Raw genomic sequence first — 21,104 nt, 5'->3', positions numbered from 1 at the left:
GTTTATATAATAAATTAAACAGCACAAAGTGGGGTGGGCCGACCCCCTTCTTAGATTTGAGAAAATCTGGCACAACAGGAAACAGACTGTGGAACAATGTGTTGGAGGCGAGTGCGAGAACGAGAGGGGTTGCATCCCCTTTCTTATTACACCAAGCCAATAGTCCAAAGTCAATAGGATGGAATACTGGATCGTATTAGCACCAGGGAATCATTTCGAATGTTTACACCGTCCTCCTCTCACCTCCAGGTGGCCCTGCTTCTCCTGCAGAGCCTCTAGGCCGCAGCGGTCTGGCTCACACTGGATGGCCATGTCAGTCTCTTTCTCCAGGATGTCCAGGCCCAGCTCCTTGCTGCAGCACAAGCACTCCTCCACGTGCACCGCCAGGGTGGCGTGCTGGCGGGGCGCAAAGTCATCATGAGTACTCGTAGGATGTCATTATGCCTCACTTTGTATTATTTGTTTTCCAATGAGAGCCACATTGCAAGTTAGTGTTTCAAATGGTGTCATGGAGTCCCTTCCGGGCGTGTGTGTATGTGCTATTTTGACATTTGTACTGTTTTCGTACCAAGAATAAATTCAAATTAACGTAAAACACTCAAACGAGGGGGAGTGGTGGCTCGTTTGGGGCCTATTAAAGTACACAGCCACAGACAACCAGATGTGGCTCTGTTGGTTTGTGCAGCTGTTTGTGACTTAAGTAAAACCCTTCAGCATCATCTAAGATCATTATAACTTATATATGACAAACATTTCCTAGTTCAATATAACTCCTTACCTTGCTCCGCAGCTCCTGGATGGCCTGGTCGTGGCTCTGCGACCGGCCTCTTTCCCTAACAGTGTCATTTAGCATCTCTACGGCCTCTCGTAGTTCCTCCACAGGGTCCCCCATGCTTCCTATCAGGGGCTCACCACCGCCACTGCTTTGGAGTCCCAGCAATGGAGGAGCTGAGGAAATCTCACTGTGAAGAGGCTGTTGGTTACAGAGAGAGAATGCGTTGTTATCAGATGGGTCAAATATCATTGAAAAGGATCTGTTGCATTTTCATATTTTCTAACAGCTTGTGTGTTTACGTTTTGAAATATTCAATCGCTCCTACCACAGGTGAGGTTGGTGGATTAAAACATTCAGCAAAACATTTTGCAATTTTGAGTCAATAATATTCCATTCGCCTTCATTGTACTGGGTTAGTCGCAGACATCTTACAGATTAATATCTCAAAACCAAACCATTAGGTTTAAGTGAGAATCCTTTTTAGGCATTTTTTATTTGTGGGAAATTACCCATTTTCAATGTCTCACCTGGCCCAGGCTGTACTGACTACCACCGAGCTCCTGGCTCTCCTCCAGTTCCACGCGCTCCAGGAACTCAGTCAGCATTCGTGTGTCCTGCAGCTCTGAGTTCTGCTGGGTCAGGGCACTTTGGACACGGTGGTACCTGGGAGGGAGGGAGGGACACACACACACACACACACACACACACACACACACACACACACACACACACACACACACACACACACACACACACACACACACACACACACACACACACACACACGTTTTAATGACCAGCTACACCTTAACTGCAATCCACATCCGCATATACAGTACAAACCTACATCCTTCTGCAGGACCACATTACAGAGACCGCGAGCAGAATACTGAGTGCTTGTCCCCCATGCTAGAGCGCTGTTTATGTAATCATATATCATCTGTCACATAAACATATCCTGTACTTGAAGGCATGAAGGTACCCTGTCTGTGCAGAGTTTATATTCAAGATGGTAAAGGGAGCCCTTTCAAAGAGTATTTTTTCCAGGATAAATGAGCCTGAAGTTGCTTGTACGTAGCGTTAAATAATTACATCATCCCAAGTGTCTTACAGCTGCTTAGTGAGAGCCTCTACCTGCATCAATGGTTTCTCAGACTCCACAAGTGTCCATCCCTGCCCCATGTAACACCCCCACCCTGGAAACACTTAAACTGAGCCCTTTCCGTTTCTTTATTTTCTTTGGTCAACTCGGTGTTCTTTACAGAGTCTGAACTTGTGTTTATGGACATAGGTACGTCCAGTAAACCAGCCAACATCATACGGTTTTACCGAGAGTCCATGGCAACAACCTGTCTTTCGAGGGCCAACTAAAGAGAGAGGCGTCATCTTGCAAACATGGAGCGGGTGACTTTGACACACACTGACAAGCTGTGGGTGAAGTGCATGTCAGGACTGTGGGGTAGACCTCGCTAAGTGCTGCATGAATCACAAATGAATAAACTCGAGCCTTGCAATGAATGAGCGCATGGAGAGTATTCTTCTGCCAACTTGGAGAGAGCTTATGAGATCTATGGATATATATTTGTGTGGTTTACTGGGGTGAAATTGTTTTAAATAAGAACTGGGGATTTTATGAACACACTCTTCCATGTTGGATTGCAGACATGTCAATCTCAAACCTGTGACCTCTTGGAAACACTGACAAAATTCTTACTTTATTTCCTGACCACAGTGAAGAGAGAAACCCCCAGAGTGTGATTGTTCAGATCCATAACATGAGTCTTCTGTGATGACAGACATCAGGGGGTTACCCCTGACCTCTCCCTCTCTGACAAACTCACTTTCTTTCCACGTCCTCCATGCGTGCTGGCAGGCCTCGTGTGTGTGGGTGACTGTGGCTATGGAGGCGCTCCACCTCCTGTCTCAGAGCACCGAGCTCCAGGCTGCGTGCTGCCATCGCTTTCTCCAGCAGACAGCTCTCCCTCTCAGCCATGCTCATTGTTTCAGGGTCACCAGCGAGAGCAGATTCCTTCATGGAAAGCTCTACGGACTCCAGCCAGGCTTCCAGGCTGCCCAGGGCCTGGAGCACTTTTACAACCTACACAGAAGCAGAGAGGCTAATGATGTCAAGGTTTTGCTGCAGTAATTTGCAAGTGAGTTAGTGCACAGCGAAAACAACAAGAGGTGATGTACTGTACAAAGAAGACAATAACAGCTTTACCCAATGGAAGTAGACCATGCTCTGACCTACATCTTTTGTAATAAAACACGCACGCTTTCCAACTAAGTCATCAATCTGGGGGGATTTGCAGCCTCTTTCCATCCCATAATCGAATTATATGGCAGTGCAATTTATTTCCCTTGGATTACCCTTCATAAATTTTGAGGAATATACCTTGCAGACTCTTCCAATTAAGATGAAAGTCAATGAGCTTCTAACCATGAGTGTATGTGAACAGCCCAGGCTCTGGGCCAGCAGAAAGCTTCTCCCAGTGGGAGAGCTGATCCAGAATCATCCATCATAACCATAAATTTCGCCCATAATTTCAGAGGTAAGTAAAGGCCTCGGTATGACTCAAGAGGAGTGCCTGTTGTGAGGTATTTAATGAATCTTACCCTAAAACCCAGCTCCTCTGAGGCCTTCAGAAACACAGCGTTCCTCTGGTGCCTCCTCCGCAGCTCTTCCCACAGAACTTCCAGCTGGCCGAGGAACTCCTCTATCTTGGCGCAGCCTGGGTGCTGTGCACGGACCAGCCCGCGGCCCTCCTGAGGATGGAGCGTTAAACTGATGAGAGCATGTGATGACAAAGGACTGGGATTTATGTTGCGAAATATAAACCTAATCTAAAGCTTTAGGCAACTGAAGCTGTCTCAAATGAAATGTCAGCTCGTTATTTGATTAATACACAAACCAGACCGTTAGCTAAATGTGGGGAATTTTTTTTTTTTCAAGGCATTCATCCAGTGTTTATGTTAAAACAAACTATGAATATGACAGTGTGCCTTGGCTCACCCGCTTGACCACCTCTATCCTGGCCCTGTTGGTTAGAATTTCTTGTTCCAGAGCGTGTTGACACCTCTTGGCGGACTCCAGCCCCTCAAAGCTGGCTATTGAACACACCTGTGTGGCCATGGACACATTGTCTTTCAGCCAGGACAATGTCTGAGATGGAAAGGAGCGCAAACGGGGAAACGGTTAAAGAGATGATCAGTTTAAAAGATGACATTTAGATGCCACAGGAAGAACAGTGACCAGGGTCCAGGTGATTCTTCTCATCCTGCCCTTTAAACCTCCCCAGCATTTGTAAAACAAATCAAGGCAATTACTGGAAATGAGAGAACAGTAGCACACCGGTCTGAACACAGTCACAGTTGAATGCATGACAACTTTGTCTCATTTAAAAATGTGACATAATGTCTGTGGCTGGTTACAAGAAAAGGGTGTAATAGTTGATGGGTACAGCTGCAGTGCTGACTTGACAATTCATAGCAATGAATTCTGAGGTTTTTAATCAAGATGGACCATTTTCGTTACAACACAGTATACAGACAGTTGATTTCTGGTGTAAAGGGGAAATGCAGGTGTGCCACGCAGGGGTCAAGTCACCTTGTCAGCAGACACGGTGAACTTCTGGAGCTGTGTGTGAAGCTGTGGGTGGTCTCGCGGGGCCGTGGCAAGCCTGGGCTCTGCTCTGGGCTTCCTGCTGCAAAGAAAACACAGACATGTGACTCCAATTATTTCCATAAAGAGCTCTCATTACGTAAGTCACAGAGAAAGAGAGAGAGAGAGAGAGAGAGAGAGAGAGAGAGCGAAGCCAGGCCGAAATGTCACCTTTCTCCCTTCAATTGATGTCTGACGATGACATCATTTGCACAGGCAGGGCTGTCTCCCGTGGGTGAAGAGGTGTGGTTCACTGATGGCTGCTCCTGGCTTTGGTTGCTCGGTGTTTTCCTACCAATCCCACACTCAACAGTACTCTGTGGACAAAAGGGTACAAAGTCTTTGCAGGAAAAAACTAAAAGATCAGCAACACAAGCAAGTAATGTTTGGCCTTTTCTGTCGGCCATCCATTCGAATAAATGTTGACTGGATGCATAAACATCTCAAATGGAGGATTTTATACTGTGAGCAGTGACAAGACAATGAGGGCGTTGCAGTAGCTCACTGCTAATGTGAACGTTACAATGTGGCTGGAGGCTGGACAACATGGACAGCTGCCCAAGTAAAGAAAAGCCTCTCCTGTAAATGACACAAAGCATACTCTCTTACAAAGGTGGGCTCTTCTCGGTGAAATTATCCAGACCAGACCAAAGATACGAGCTATTTCTGTTTGACAGTCTCAAAGTTTGTAATGAAAATACTAAAGATGGCAGCAAAAGTTTAAATACATTATAATTTCTTTATGAATGAACACATTACGTCTAACAAGGTTGCCAACATGTGCTATACCACTTTGATGACTAAAAAGAACCATTGCAGTTGGAAACATGACCCTTTTCTTAAAATCCCCTATCCCCAACTCTCATTAAATAGCAGCAGGGTTCTTTTCAGCCTTAGATACTGATTTCCATGGCCAACCACTCCGACTCTGTTTAGAACTATGCAGTGGAGTTTTTAGAAAGGTCAATGCCAGAGCTATAGACCTCGTCTATGTGCAGAATTATATTAAAGACGTCAACAGCCACTAAGCCTCTTTTACAACCATCTGAGTGCTTTAAAGGTTGGCCAAAGGACTCTGCAGCAGGGTTTCCAATGAAAGCTACATGTAACCGGACCATTACAGAGCACACAGTGGGATATCCTGATGGTTGGTCTGGTTACCAACTGCAGTCCACTGCAAACATCTCAAACAGTGTACTGCAACAGGATCCAACAGAACCAATGCAAGAATGGATGCACAATAATTACTTCTAGTTATAATAGTATAATAGTTTATTTATTCAAAAGGTAATAAATAAATATAGGTTTTTATTGTTTTTTGGGTATGTACTTATGTTGTTTCTAACTGTGTGTGATTTAAAACTGTAACGTACCAACCAATGTTAAAAAAAAAAAAAAAAAAAAAAACTTATATAATTAAGGTTTTACTTGCTTTGCTGACCAAAACTGGCAGGCGTAAATATGAAACAATTAAATTAACTGTGAATTTAGTAAAACATTCTCTTAGGTTGACATTTTTCTAACTGTATGAATAATGCAGACCATGCTGCGTTAACTGTTCTATATAACATAATGTCTTTTACATATGCCAGTAAAAACAGCGCTGACACAAGCAAGGTCTCTGCAACAATCAGCAAGGCAAATATGCATCTGAGAAAGGCATTCCCATTAAAGAAAAAATTAGAAAGGCTGAATTTACACGACGGCCAAAAAGCACAAAACTGCCATTAATAATAGTGTTTTATGGAGAAGCTTTAATTTAACAAAGTTATTTTCTCACTGGGCTTATAGAAGAAGTGAGTCAGAGATCTGGATAAAAGTGTCGCCTCCAAAATTATGCGAGAGATGCCGTAAATTAAAGGGGGTCTAACATAATTTACTATTATGCCAGTCATTTTATACACATTATTGGCCCATTTCTGTGCTAAAGCTGCAGAACTAACAAACTACTGTGATTCATTTGACAGGGTTGATAACCATCAATGATGTCTCCTCCCCAGATATTTGCTTCTGTCCTTCATCTTTCACAGTGGCTTCCACTGTAAACAACTCCTGCAGTGCACTTAACATCCCATTCTGCCATATGAAAAATAATTATCTCAGCCACAGCACAAAATAGCCCTTTAATGATTCGCTATGTCATATTCAATGGTATTCTGTGTTTTTAGGCGTCATTCAATCCTCTCCTATTTCAGCATACTTCTCCCTATCTTGGTACTGTTGATTCTTATCTGTTTTCTACGGATCTCCTCTTCACCCACGTGTCTTTTTGCAATGTGCTATGAAGTGATGTCAGCCAAGAACTATCACTTAGCACCAAGCCCATCTGGTCTGCAGCCCCAGCATCTGGCTACAGTTAGCCAGAGAAACAGACGATAGCCATGTTTACCCTCCAGCAACAAGAGGCCATACTATTGCTGACACAGACATGGACATTTTGATTATAATGCATGTACCCCGTATACATACAGACACTAAAACCTTTACAGGTACCTTTAATCGACTGAGTCAAATTGCACCAGAGAGGGAGAGACTACAAGAAAGAAAGTGTGTGCGTAAGCATGTTTGCGAATACACTGAAAGTGCAGTCTACCAGCATATATGCAAATACCTAGAGTCAGTATCAGCCCAAAGAACTGTGCAGCTGCATCTTGTACCCTTAAAAATACTGTAATCAACTCAGCACACCCGGGGAAAGTTAAAGCGCTGCGAAAGTATGTGACAAATTACTTTTACTGTTCAACTGGTGGTTGTGCCTGGCGCTGAGTTTGGCCTTTGGGCTCCAGGGCTTTGTTTGGAGTGTCTTATTAGTCCTTCCAAAAGAGTAACAAGTGGGTGTCCCACAGACAGCGCACCTAGGTAACTCCCAGCTCCCAGTGCAATAAAGGCAACTGACTGCAGTGAAAGGGCTTGGGACGGCCATGCCAACGAGCTCAGCTCCTGTTGAGAGAAACAACTGAGCCTGGCTTGCTGGCCTGATGGGTTCCTGCCACAGGTGGCGAGGCCACAGGGCCAGTTAGAGCCTAAAAACATCAGCAGGGGAATAAACTGAACCAGAAACACAGGGAGAATGGAAAGAGTGTTTGAGCATTTGGGCACTTTCAACGAGGTCAGAGGCTCAGCAGGGACTTCACAAGGGCTCAGGGTCAACAACAGGAGAGGAGTGTTGCATTATGGGATACCTCTTTGCTGGACACAAATAGCCACTGGGCATTCGCTTACAGATTGTAAAGAGATTTAATGTGCTAATTTAAAAGACTAAATATATACATAATTACTGGTTTTTAACATACCACACACTTAAGTTTCTGGATACCTCCTCTTCTAAAAGACGCTTGTCGTATTTCCTTGTAGGTTTATGGGCAGTGGGGTCACTATAGGAGCGCCCACGTGTCCAATAGAGTGCTGGTCGGCCTCCAACATGAGGAATGTCATGTCTGATGAATCCACATGCTCTGCAGATTATTCACTCACCCTAGACTGACCCACAGGCCATCTATTAATATAGTATCAATCCAATGACTTTTGTCAGAGCAGTTAAAAGCCAAAATACTATTTTACCATAAAGGAGGGGAAGGCTTATTTGCTCTGGCCTACCATTCAGCCATGTTGTACAGTCCCGGCTTGACATTTTTCATGGAAACTTAAGGAATTCTTGCTCCAGCATAAATAACACCTCTAAAAGCTCTTCCTGTCACTCCTACAAGGCAATGTTCATAATATTTTCAGACTGAAGATCTTCAAGAGATTGAGAAGACTGAATGGTTATATATTGCTCTATTCTCTACAGGTCTTTGGGTTTTAGAGCCATGCTGGTATTCATTCCAACCATCTTATCAAGGGCTTCCTCACAACTCGTACACCAGATGATGTAATTAAGTGCAACTAACTATCTGGATGGAAAACCAGCAGGGTGTTGGGTGCCAAGACTAGAAGCCACTGCTCTACAGCACATCTGACAGACTCCAAAAACACTGTTATTTAGGAAAAAAACATTTTCCAAACCAAAGGACAAAGTGCGTCACTTTCTGCAGCCACAGATGTCGTACTGTAGGACTGGAAGAGGCTGATGATGTTGTTCTCTCCCAGTCGAGAGCCACACTGTGGCTTCACCAGTAATATACTGGAACACAGAGTTTACTTACCACGCAGCCTTTTAGACGATTCTGCTCCTCCTTCACCTCCTTTCCCATGATTCTTTGCATCTCCGTTCCCACATTGCACTGGGGTTCTCGGGCTGGTGTCAGGGGGTCAGCATCTTCCCTGGTGAAAGCTGGGCCAGTGGGAGAGAGTGTGGTCCGGTCACTCCTGCAGGAGGAGCAGAGCGGGAGGTTACTGTGGTGCTGACGGCAAAGCTCCAGAGCCCCACGATGAACTCCAAATATGGCTGTGAAGATTTCTACCAGTGTTTGTGTTTTTTGATTTAAATAGCCATGAAACACAGCTGATAAGACAGACGAGATGATGTAATATTTGGATCTAAAGATAGCCCGCTGACATGAGAGGCTCTCGGCCTGAGAAATATTTGGAAAGCAGAAGATGTTGGAGATGGATGTCAGAACTATGGACTTGAGTTACTCCTGACTGTATTTATTAATATGAAAATGAAAAATATTGCACAGCTAAAGTATAAGGATTGCAATGTTATCCATTGGCCAGTCCAACACTTTGATCCAGTACAAGATAACAAGATAACTACTGGCCAGACTGAAATTAAATTGTGCATGAATAGTCATGGTCCCCAGAGGATGGATCCTAGTAAGTTTAATAATAATAGTTAAAAAAAACTTCTTCAGTTATATGGTACATTTCAGAACAACGTTTTAGAGTTTGATGACCCCCTGACATTTTCTCTAACACCACCATCAACTCAAAGTTCCCAGGTTTTCACAAGAAACATCAGACAAATCTAAAATTTATAGATTCGCTACCCATAACATGATCTTTTATATTTTGGACATTATTCCAAAGAATGCCATATGTTTTAGTATGCATACTGAAAGGCTGCAACCGATAATTATAATAATTCAGTATGGACCACAGTGCATCAGTATCTCATTTCTTGTAGCTTGGTTCCCATTTTACCACAGCATTCAAATGTGTACTCATTAAGTAGATATTGGTTCTGATGTAAAAGGCTGGACTCTTAACGAAGGCTATTAAAGTAACAATAAATGTGTTTTACAAATGCAATAAAAATTACAAAATATGCTTGTAAACATGTAATATCTTACATTTAGCAGACTATTTGAGGTGACGGCAGGATTTTAATCGTGAGAAGAGAACAAACCGTGTTGCCAACTCGACTCAGTAAGCCAAGACATTATTCACCTAGTACAGTAATCAAACACATGGTCAAATTCCAAAGCAGTGCAGAAAACTGATTATTATAAACTAAACCAGTGGGTGGTGGTGAGTGATGCTCTGTGTGGTAGTTGGTCTCCAGACCTCCAGACAGACCAGCCCTTCACTTTGCTTATAATTTTTCACTGATTCAAACCCAAATTAAACAAGGCTAATCAAGAGAGAAATCTTTACACAGATGGAAAACGTCTTCTCGGTTTTGTCAGTGCAGACTTTTAATGTAGGGTACCAATAGAGTAATAACTTTTTTTTCTCTTTTTTTAGTTCCAGCTCAGTGGAAATCCGTGGAGGACCAATTACTGGGTGAAATGGCGCATGTACTCACAGGGCCACCAAAGTTGTCGGCGATATCCTTGGCCTGCTGTCTCACCTGAAAACTTTCTGAAGAAGCGCCCAGCAGTCCTTCACCTCGCTCTGCTTCTGTGTGACGCCGGCCGCCAGGGCAGGATGGAGATTAGACACCTGGGACAGGCTCACATCTAGCATCTACCACACACAGGCCTGTAGGTTAGGTAGAGAAGGCTTCTGCAGCACACTTTCAGGAGCTGGTCACGCAGTGCTGCTTTAAGTGAAAAAATTAAATAAAACACGTTTCCTACCATGATTTGACTGGCGATGTCGCGTATTTCTCTATCTCCGAAGCTGTCCAGCTCTTTGGCTGCGGATATGCTTTTCCTCTGAGAAGAGAAAATGTTTATCAGTAAATGTGAGCGAAATGTGAATCTTTGATTTAAGCGGAAAAGAAACAATTAGGCCGCCAGGGATATGTACCATGTTATTAATAGCAAACAATGTATTATCGGCCTGTTGGTAGAATGAGGAAACCTCCAGTGCCAGCTGAAGATTTTCATGGTAGTTTTTCAGATGAGACTGGACCTTCAGCCACCTATACAGAAAAGATAACACACAAATCAGTCCTCTCTCTAGATTGATGAGGTTTCATGCAGCATACCAGTTCAACGTAAGGGACAAAGTTTACATTTTATTGATGTGTTTCCTCTTGCTGGAGATGTTTTTGCCATCTGTCTTCCCTTGTTTCTCCAGTTTTAGTGCCAAGTGGTTGATCTCCTCGTGGAGGTTTCTGTATAGCTGCTCATCCTGCAGGGGAACAGGGGAACACAATCCAACTATGACCTCAGCTGTCTTTACCCAGGGAGAAAAATTATAGTCGGCCATAGATAAATGACTGGGAAACCTCTACAGAATTGTATTATAAACTATTAACATATGGGAATGTGTATATATTTACTTCAAGAGTGTTTTTTTGTTTTTTTTTATCAATGTTCTGGTAATTATTAATAGCTCTTTTGCTTGTTCCTTTACAATGCTCACCTGTTTCAGATCTAAAATTCTCCTGGTCAGCTGCATTTTGTCAACATTCCCCCCTAGGACATTCACCAGAGACTGCTCCTCTTCCTGCTGGCACACATAAAAGTCAGTGTTTATAGCCCCCATTTGTTAGGAACCCGACCATTATTTCTTTTTTCAGAGGCACCGGGATTAAACCACATTACTCCTGCTACCAAGGAAGATGCTGAACAGAAATAGCCTTCAGCATTAGGTGAGAACTTGATACTAATGCACAGGAGGGATGGATGAGTGGAACTAAATGGAGAATACCATCTCCTCTGGGGAAGGATGTTTTATAAACTTCATAAGCAACTTCCTCCATTACATTCCCACAGGTTCATTATCAATCATCAGTTCCCTTGTGCCAGACATGGACATGAACAGAAAGATAAACATAGGCCTAAAACGCAGTTTGCTTTTTGATAATGCCAGGCAGATGTTTTACACTGGTGAATATACACAAACAAGAGACGCCTCCAGGATACTGAGCTAATTTCCTGTATTAGCAAGTTTTTTTTGTGCCAATTATCTTGACAACTGTTGATCAGAGCTGTCTGTCTTCTCATATTTGCCTCTGGGCCGACTGTTTATTGGTTTTAATTGTTAGAGTCGGAGAGCTTGATGGCTTTTCTGTTGAGATGAATGGAAAAAGGAGGGGGAGACATTTGGGAGATGATGTGAACAGGATCAAAATTATGAAAAAGGCTCAGGGGGGAAATGTCTGCAAAATTTAAATAAAAGTTGCATAAAAAAATAAGAGTACTAATTTCACATTTCACCCTATTTCACATTAGTGTTAAATTTGAAAACGAGAACATGAACGTGAGTGAATCAATAGAAAATGCTAGCATCATGCAGTCAGCAATAAATTAAAATCCCAAACTGCACAAATTGCTGAAAAACAACAAATATCATTAAAAAGTGCTACGCTTTTACTCAACAGTTCAATACAATTGGCTCTGAAAAGCATGACAAAAGGAGTCAAGAAAGTCCCCCCTCTGCAATTAAATTGCTCCTACACAACAGTAACAGATTTCTTTTTTTGTTTACCTTCTCTTTAATCCAGGCCTCCAGTTTGTCCACTTTTTTGTTGAACTCCTGCAGGTTCTTGGCTCCACCCAGGGCCCTCGTCTGATTTGCAGCTGTCTGTTTCAGGGTCTGCCACTGGTCCCTAAGCTGGCTGAGCTGCTTCTTCACCAGATCAGAGGTGGGGTTCAGCTTGCAGATCAACTGCTCACCCATCTTTTGAAACAGAAAGTCGTTGTTCACTTTATGGGTAGTGCAGGAGGAGCCGCCAAACTAACATAGAACAGTGGCTGAGTACATTTGACACCTCAAGTTTGTCAGAGTCATTGCTCATGGGCCAGACGGCTTCACAGATGTTGGACAACTGCCATTTATTTCTTGGATATACCCTTGAAAATTCTCCTGGTTCAGTCAATGCCCTTCCTGAGCCGTCTGCGTGTCAGGGGAGGTTAATTATCAGCACTGTACCATTTCCAAACATGTTCTCCTGAGGGACAATGTATAAACTGGCTTGACAGAGCCGTCTGGAACACTGAGGGTCTGCTTTTCTCTCTGGCCGACTGGAATCGCCTACGAGCCCATTATGTTATGTGTTATGTGATCTGACAGACTCTTTTAGCACCAAAGGCAGTGATTAATGTTTGCATTCATATCCCCATTACCTGTTGAAAAGTTAAAATAAACATTTCATTTTGGATGTGGGTTGCTGTGATGTGCTTGCACTGGTAACTTGATAATATTTCAGCTAGAGTGTTGAATCATTATGTTACCTGGTTGAGCTGAATTAGGGTGTTCTCAAAGTCTTTGAGGTCTCTCTGAAGCGTCTGCGAGGCCTCTTCCCAGTCCTGCAGGGGGCAGCGCTGAATATTACATCCATCCTTCAGGTCCTGCAGCTTGCCTTTGATCCACGCCTCTGCCTACATCACAAACAGACATACAGGCAAAAATGTTTAGGATATGCTTCGCACTCTGCACATCATATTGACCAGATTCAGCTGTTCGATGATGTTGCTCATTTTCTTCATTTTAGAGTCAAATCTGAGAATGTATTAGCTTCAGATGTAATATAACATGGCTGAGGTTGGCTAAGGAAGCATTCATTATGTATAAACACCATATTTGTAGATACATTCATATGGCTAGATATTTAACACAGAAACATGACAAAATGACTATCAGATTTCCTTAGCAGTGTTTTCAATGGACTTTATATTTAGAACTTTCACACCTACAGCCTATTGGTTTTGAGATATTTGCTGTGTGACAGTACAGTAAATAGTCTTGAGAAATAGTCTTATTTCTGCTTATCAGGAGAGCAAACAGGCCTCATTTTCTTCCCTGACATAGAGGAATACGGAACCTCAGCACATCAAGAACAGCTCTTTGTTCTCCGGTGTCATGTTATGCAGAGCAGACGTTTCTTTTGGCGAGTGCCTGTGCTCCATTGCATAAGGCTTTGTCAAGCAAAGCTGCCTTTTCTGGCAACATTTGTATGGAGTGAAAAACTGCAAACCATGTAGCCAAAGTCAGAAAGTGTTGGAAAGTACATGTTTGTTTTTGCAAAGAACCCAGTGTGGAAGTGAGTGACCCACCCAAGTCACAATAATTGAATGGATTAATAAATCAACTCCAGTCCTTCCGCTTCTAAGACTGATCCTAAATGAGTCATACGATTGATAAAATTAGCACAGCTACACAAAAAATGAACACAGCTACTAGTGTTGCTATTGTGTAGAATGCTAGTTAAGCAGTTACAGTTAAGCACACAAAGTGAGTCATTATAACATTAAATTAAGGAATTATTTCAAAAGGAATTCAGTACAACTGACAATGAATATAGCAGTAACCCTCTCTTTTAGATCAATAAAACATCAAGACCCCACATGACACGGCCTCTAAACAACTCTTTGCTCGAGATTAAAATGTGATGTCATTAACTTTACGAGCCCCCTGGTGCAGCGGAGGTATTTCTGTGTTGAACAGAAGGAAAAGAGCTTGACAAAACAGGCCCCTATCTCCTCACACTGGCTGCAATGGCATTATAATGACCTCATACAGGAAGTCTATGATTCTCTTGTTTTTTCCTGTTCGCTCTCCACAACAATAGCCGGTTTTATCAAAATTTACAGTAAGGCCTTAGTCAAGCCACAAAGAATAGACCGCTAATGCACGCAGTTCAGATTGTATTTTTTTGATGAAAAATCTGTGGCCACACAGGAAAACATCACTGCAGTCAACAAATACCAGATTTTAAAACAAACTCCATGTTTGGTGATCATAATCTGTAAGCAGAAATCAGGCTGCTTTTCATTTCCACAAGCCTCAAAGTATCCAATTTTAGCATTTTAACAAGTGGAAAACAAGTGTGCACATCTTTACACTTTATAAAATGTTTACCAACAAGCCACATTTTTGTTTCTTGTAGTAATGCACCTTGGCCCTGAAAAGACTGTGGGAGTGGAAGTTTCTGGACTTTCTCTATGGTGAAAATGAGACGATGAAAGGCGAGCCTTTCTGCAGTGCGCCCTCTGAGACAAATGGCCCTCAGCAAAGCTGTGCTTCTCCATGTGGTGACCTGCTTTGCTCTCCTAGCTTGAAACATTAGGGACCTTTAAAAGACTCTCCCTGGAAAACTCACTTCCACTTCCACAGCGATGTAACACTGAAATAACACTTTTTCATCAGCGATAGCAGTCAACCACAACCCTGTAAAACAAGCAGGTCCCCAGGTACCAAAAGCTCTGGTTATTTAAAGTACATTCTCAAATAAAGTGAAAATACAAAAGGCTGTTTCCTCCAAAAGCAACAGAAATGCATGCTCCACTTAAGAGCAAAGGGGCTGCTAAGCTTGTTAACATTAATGACGTACTACGGAGCTGTTTTCAACGCATACATACATCATATGTCTCCTTCAGCTGACACATCCAAAATTAATTTCTTATTACTGGAAGTAAACAGCCTATCACTTGGACGGTTGATGGCCAACTGCCGGACAAAATGTCCCTCAGCCGAACTCGCAGAAAAATGTCCTTGTACACTGGGGTGGACGGAGCATTGAGATAACACAACCAGTTGTGCAGCTTGGCTGAGTCTCTCTGGGCCATAGGCGTGAAGAGATGGAGCCAAACAATGATCTCATCCCTAAATAATTGCTTCACTTGTGGCGGTTTCCCCTCCCTCTCTTCCCTCAGCCGAACACAGCTCATACAGTTCTCGGGACAAAATAAGAACCAGTACATATTTTGTTCTCCTCGGAGGGTCATGCGACTGGCAGCTTCCACTCTGATTTCATCTCAACAGTGTAACTGGTTGCTTTTCAGAGGAAAACACTCTCCAGCTTCTTTCCTTTAAACATGTTTACATCAGAGGAGATGAGTGATAAGTTGATTGCTGTAGTCTAATTTAAAAAATGTATTTATAAAATTATTAAAAACATCTCCATCTGAATATTTTGGAAAAGTGGAGTGTAAAAAACATACCCTCCTCAAACATTTTAACTTCCAATTAATTATATGTGGGAACACAAAAAAGCAGTAGGAAAGTGCAGATTTTCATGAGCAGAAGTTCAAATAAACACCCTGACTGACCACGGCTAACTGCTGATGTTGATATTGTGAATGCGTGCTACATTTTACCTGCAGTACTTCCTTGTTGAAGAGCGAGTTGCGTTGAGTGAAGCAGTCACTCTGGGACGTAACAGCTGCCGACGCTTCATTCTGTGTGTGTGGATGGCTTTCTTTCCTCTGAGGCTCTTTCTTTAGCGTTTCAGGCGCTGAAATCTGCGTGAGGACACGACACAGAAAACAAAGTGTTAAAGACATGATGGCAATTTGACTGCAACATGAATTAGATACCACACCTGAACACCAGATAATGCTAGCCTCTGATAGAACCTATAGGAATGATGTACAGCTCTCAGTGAGGGCATTTATGTGTCCATTCATGTTGATAACACCTTTTTTTTGTACTAGCCACGGACAATATAAACTTGTGTGACCCAAGTTCCCTCTTAACAAAAACCTACTGTCAGCACTATGTGAAATTAAATGAAACGCTGCTGGCACAACTTTCCTAATTGAGCCTTTTTGCTGCTCTCCAATCAGGAAACATCTGGGCACATGAAGGAAGCAGGAACGGACAGATCCTTGGATGTCTGACGTGTTTTACTGGCAGCCTTACATGTAAACATATCACCTTTAAATAGTAGATCATGTTCACTCTTTCATACCTGAACAGGTAAAGACACCACATCCTTCTCACATAAAATGATAACCATTTTTTGGGGCATTTACATGAATAATATATGAGAGGAGGAAAATCAAAGTATTGTTGTGGTTGTGGTATGAGAGGTGATGCAGATGAGGACTGTAGTTTTTTGTTCTATAAGGGGAAATGAGGCCATTGCTGTGTCAGTGTGTTATTATAAGCAGCCTCCATGAGCAGCAAGCCTTTTCTTTTGTTAACATCTTCCCTGACCTCATGTTTTCCAGTGAGCCCTGCCCCTGCAGGGTCTGCTGTAACAGAGCACTTCATCCACAACATAGCCTACACTGATGACTTCAACAAGAAACACGCCAAATCCAACAGCCCATTGACTTTAAACAATATCCTACAATATACACATACTGTGTTTCTTCTGTACACTGTTTCTTTAATAAATTACAGTTAAACAATAGGACACAACAGGCTATTTGTATGGCGTTCAAAGACACGTTGCTGCCATAACTTAACTGGTTTTCCACCTCTGTGTAACTTTGCTCCAAATGTATAATATAATAAACTTTTTAAGTTTGGCGAACACAGCACATGACAAAACACTAGCTATATATATATATATATATATATATACACAAAACACACACACACACATATATATATATACATAACGCTATATATATATATATATATATATATATATATATATATATATATATATATATATATATATATATGTGTGCTTTAAAAAGCACATGAGTATTGTTACTGAGATAAAAACAGTAACGTTAGCTTAAGTAACGTTTATTTTTTTAAGCTAGCTGCTTCTTTTTAATGTAACGTTAGCAGTTAGCTAGCTAACGTTAGCATCTTACCTGTTGGACGGATTTCTCTAAAACGTTTAGTTGTAGCCTGGTTTGTGCCTGCGTGGCCTGAAGTTCGTCACTGCTGTCTCTTCTGAGTAAAACCTAAAATATTAAGAGAAAATAAGCAGCCGATAGTGCTGAAAATAAGCCGTAAACAACAAGATGGGCAAGACGACGGAAATTGTGGAAGGTAAAAAAAAACAAAACAATTTCAAACAACATTTACACTTAAAAAAAATAAAAAATATATAAAAAATATCTCGATACATTTCCGGTAACCACTTCACTATTTTACATTATGTCGGGGTACATTTGCATTTGTCAAAAAAAAAAATCATAATTTAAAGATATTCTTTCTCAAAATTACAAATTAACACAAAGTGAAACACCATGTGAATACTTAGCTAAGGTATAGTAGCCCATACTGGTAAATATTAGCAAATAATTGAAAACATTGTACAAAATCTCTATTTTCCGTGCTGAGTTTAGTCTTTATAATGTTAATATCTAGATACCAGTATTTTTGTTGTTGTTTGTAACAGTTAAAACTAAAGGATTTATCACATAGCCTATACTTTGTAACCAAAACAACCTTTTATACATATCTTAAAAATAAGTTAGCAAAATAGACTATGTAATAATTACCTATATTTTTTCTTTATTGAGTAAAATTGCCTTTTAATTATACTGCAATATTGAAACAAATCCCACCTCTGTGTGATTATTTCCTTGGTTATTATTTGGCATATTTGCAGTAGTAAAGTGTGTCCTGTACCTTGAAGTGAGAACTGGACTTATTCTCACAGCTCACACCCACAATCCTGGGCAGATGTGGATCGGCTGATGTGCTGGTGACGTTGTTGTTGTTATTGTTGTTTTCAGATGTGGACCCTGTGATTGAGAGCTGTGCTGGTCCCACTGACACCTTGTTCTCTGATCTGCCTTTATTCCCAGAGATTGTGATCTTCTTGATTGACCTGGAGACAGCAGAGGCAGAGGCGACGTTCTGGTTCAGGTGGTCCTCAGCTGCCATGTCCTCCTGGTTGTGCTTCACCGGGGTTACCTGCTTGACGGCGGGTGAGACGAGACAGGGGCTGTGTGTGCAGACCTGGGATCGACTGAGGTAGAGAGAGTTCAGGTTGTGCTGCAGAGTGCAGTTATCCAGACTCTGGCTCTGCAGATAACTCTGTGTAAACTCCTGGCATTTTGGCACAGCCGGGGCCGACAGCCTCGTCCCAATGGTAAAAGGCTGGACCTTCCTCACAATGCTCTCAGACATTGCCAGTGTCCAGATAAAAAAACAAAATATGCTAAAGTCCAAATGGGCATTAAAAAAAGTCTGTCACATCCCTTTGTACACTCTTCTCACTCACCAGTTCTGTTTGCCCAGTCTCTGTTAAGCAAGCAAGTGGAGTGTTGAACAGAAAGTGGAGGGAGAGCTCAGTTCTCCACCTTCTTGTGCATATTGAGAATGCACAGCACACAGCCCAGGACGGCTTCCTTGGACTCCTGGGATCGAATGCGGTCCCAGACGTGGCGCAGCGCTGTGCCAAGGTGGGCAGCGCCTGTAGAGAGGCTTCTCCTGAGGAACTGTGCCACTGAGCCTGCCAGTCTGCTACTGAGGAGCCTGATAACCAGGGACCGCAGCAAGATGAAAACTGCTGGCATGCTGCCTTACTGTGCTGTGCAAAAAAGAAAAAAAAAAGGTCAAAAAAAGGAGGGGGAAAGAGGAGGGTTGGTTAAGAGAGGGAATGAAGTCACCACCTCTCCACACATACAAACTCTCTCTCTCTTTCTCTCTGTCAGGAGCGACAGAGTGGAGAGGGGGCTGTAAAGCCTGGCTGTCAAAACTTCCCCTCTGAACCCGAACAGAAAATCTGTCCAGATAAGAGGCGAGTAATGGAGTCAGAGGGAGAGACCTCTGTCGGACCTCTTCAATCACAGCTTATCCTCTATGAGGTAATATCCTCAGCTGAAACAAACTCGCACCTACCCACACTGCCTCTGCCTTACCTCCACCGTCAAGTGCAAAGGAACAGATTCAGCCTTGAGGTGTTCTGCTCTGTTCCAGCACAAATAAATTACAAGACAAAAAAAAAAAAAAAAAAAAGACTTTTGAAAAATCCAGGGTGAAATCTAAGGAGAGAATAAGCTTCAGAGGCTCATGTGAGCGCTGTCTGTCCAGGAGTGAGAGTGCTTTCCTCAGCTCCAAGCCTTTCCCCATCAGCGAGGAACAGCTGTCACAAAAGTTCCAGCTGAATGGAACAGCCCTGTCGCTCTGCTCCTTAAACCTCAGAGCTGCTGGCACGACAAGTGTGGGGGGCAAATTACAGTCAAGCAGATGATGACCCCTACCACTCCTTGATGGTGGCTACGGTTCAACAGAGCACATGTTGGGCTGAATGATTGGAATGGCAGGGGGTGGCGTGCGTATGTCAGGGCAGCAGGGATTACTGAGGAGAGCAGACAGCAGAGAAAATATTTGCAGAGAGCAGAGCGGAGAATTTGCTTCCACCGGTGAAAGCTTTCCCCAAAAAAGGAACTCTCACTCTTCACTCTTCACTCTTCACTCAGCTGCCCTCTGACTTGACCTCAGCACCTGGTTGAATGGCTCACAGTAGCTGCTCAGCCACTTAAAACAAAACCAAGTCAGTATAATGAAAGTGAAGTAATTGCATGCCACATTTTTGCAACACAGTGCTTTGGGAATTCTCAAAAAAAACGACCCATGTAGTAAAATTACATAACATGTAGAAATAAATGTATTTATGTGCTCAAAAGTTGCCTGTGTTACTGTGGGACAACAGTCACTCAGCAGCACTCCATATGACAGAGGAAGACGCCAGAGACGACATGGTTAATGATGCTTTTAAAAGAGCTCTGGTTTCATGATGAAGTCATCTAAGGAAGAGTTTTAATGTGTTGCAGCTTGAAATCAGAGATAAATTCTGCACAGGCTGAGTAGTGTTCACGGAAAGCTGGATGGGTGGAGTTCAAGGGGTTTGGCTGACTTTAAAATGCCATTTCCTCATATTGCTGGGTGAGTGGCTCTAAAAGTGTGCGATTTATGTGCGCTGTGGGTACACTGTGTGACTATGACACCACCACATGCCGAAATGTTGGTTGTGTTCAAGTGGAACATTTTGAAATGTGTTTTTTTTTTTTAATTTATAATCATTATTCGTCAGGAAAGTAATGTATACACATATATCTTTTTGCAAGTCATGCTATGTAAAGGCAAGACCAGCCCACTGAGAGATGAATGAGAATACTACAATCCACAGCATAGCTTAGAATACAACTGGAAACAAGTAATAAAAAAAATCCACAACATATTTACCCCATGAAACTTTTCTAACCCTAACTGTTAGGGTTGAGTTAGCAATCATTTGTTTTAACTGCACAGGCCTTAAAATTCAACACAGGCTGCTATTTTTTATTAGGTTATCTCCACTGAGACATGCTTCCATTTAGCAGCCTTTGAGAAGATTGAGAACACAAACATGACATAACACACCACACATAATTTATTTGTGCTACTAACCAATCAGGTATAACCAGTATTGTTGAAGGAGTATTTTGACATTTTGGAAGACGCTCTTATTTCAGTAGGTACTGAGCTAGAGCCTGGAGTCGATTAGCTTAGCATTGCTACACAGTTGAAAAGCACAGCTAACAGCACCTCTAAAGCTTACTATTAACACTTTACTCTTAAGTGCTGTTAGGCTTATTTTAAAAATTTTTGAGGGGGTATTTATGCTAAGCTAAGCTAATTGCCTCATGTTTCAAGCCCAGTACTTAACACACAGACCTGAGAGTGGTATTGATCTACTAATCTAACACTCAC

General features: G+C 42.3%; 1 protein-coding gene across 4 annotated transcripts in view; it reads right to left on the bottom strand.

Moving 5' to 3' along the window:
• The window catches only part of mymx (myomixer), a 30,632-nt gene extending 11,136 nt beyond the window's left edge, over window positions 1-19,496 (bottom strand). The window contains exons 1-19 of one of the 4 annotated variants that reach the window (XM_028602889.1): window positions 18,033-19,496; window positions 17,267-17,359; window positions 15,812-15,955; window positions 12,947-13,093; window positions 12,201-12,392; window positions 11,133-11,219; window positions 10,780-10,898; window positions 10,572-10,686; window positions 10,400-10,477; window positions 10,171-10,286; window positions 8,582-8,744; window positions 4,608-4,753; window positions 4,383-4,479; window positions 3,789-3,938; window positions 3,392-3,541; window positions 2,617-2,873; window positions 1,303-1,438; window positions 779-973; window positions 244-396 (exon numbers count right to left, since the gene is read on the bottom strand). In XM_028602889.1, coding sequence (XP_028458690.1) covers window positions 244-396; window positions 779-973; window positions 1,303-1,438; window positions 2,617-2,873; window positions 3,392-3,541; window positions 3,789-3,938; window positions 4,383-4,479; window positions 4,608-4,753; window positions 8,582-8,744; window positions 10,171-10,286; window positions 10,400-10,477; window positions 10,572-10,686; window positions 10,780-10,898; window positions 11,133-11,219; window positions 12,201-12,392; window positions 12,947-13,093; window positions 15,812-15,955; window positions 17,267-17,359; window positions 18,033-18,536 — 3,042 coding nt within the window. In that variant the 5' untranslated portion in view covers window positions 18,537-19,496. The remainder of the gene's footprint in view (window positions 1-243; window positions 397-778; window positions 974-1,302; window positions 1,439-2,616; window positions 2,874-3,391; window positions 3,542-3,788; window positions 3,939-4,382; window positions 4,480-4,607; window positions 4,754-8,581; window positions 8,745-10,170; window positions 10,287-10,399; window positions 10,478-10,571; window positions 10,687-10,779; window positions 10,899-11,132; window positions 11,220-12,200; window positions 12,393-12,946; window positions 13,094-15,811; window positions 15,956-17,266; window positions 17,360-18,032) is intronic. The other 3 variants (XM_028602891.1, XM_028602890.1, XM_028602892.1) reach the window with 3 other exon arrangements.
• Window positions 19,497-21,104: the final 1,608 nt, after the last annotated feature.

Source organism: Perca flavescens, chromosome 17 (assembly GCF_004354835.1).
Source record: "Perca flavescens isolate YP-PL-M2 chromosome 17, PFLA_1.0, whole genome shotgun sequence".
NCBI classification, from domain to species: domain Eukaryota; kingdom Metazoa; phylum Chordata; class Actinopteri; order Perciformes; family Percidae; genus Perca; species Perca flavescens.
The sequence above is the reverse complement of the archived record's forward strand: the minus strand, read 5'-3'. Positions and strand labels throughout refer to the sequence as shown.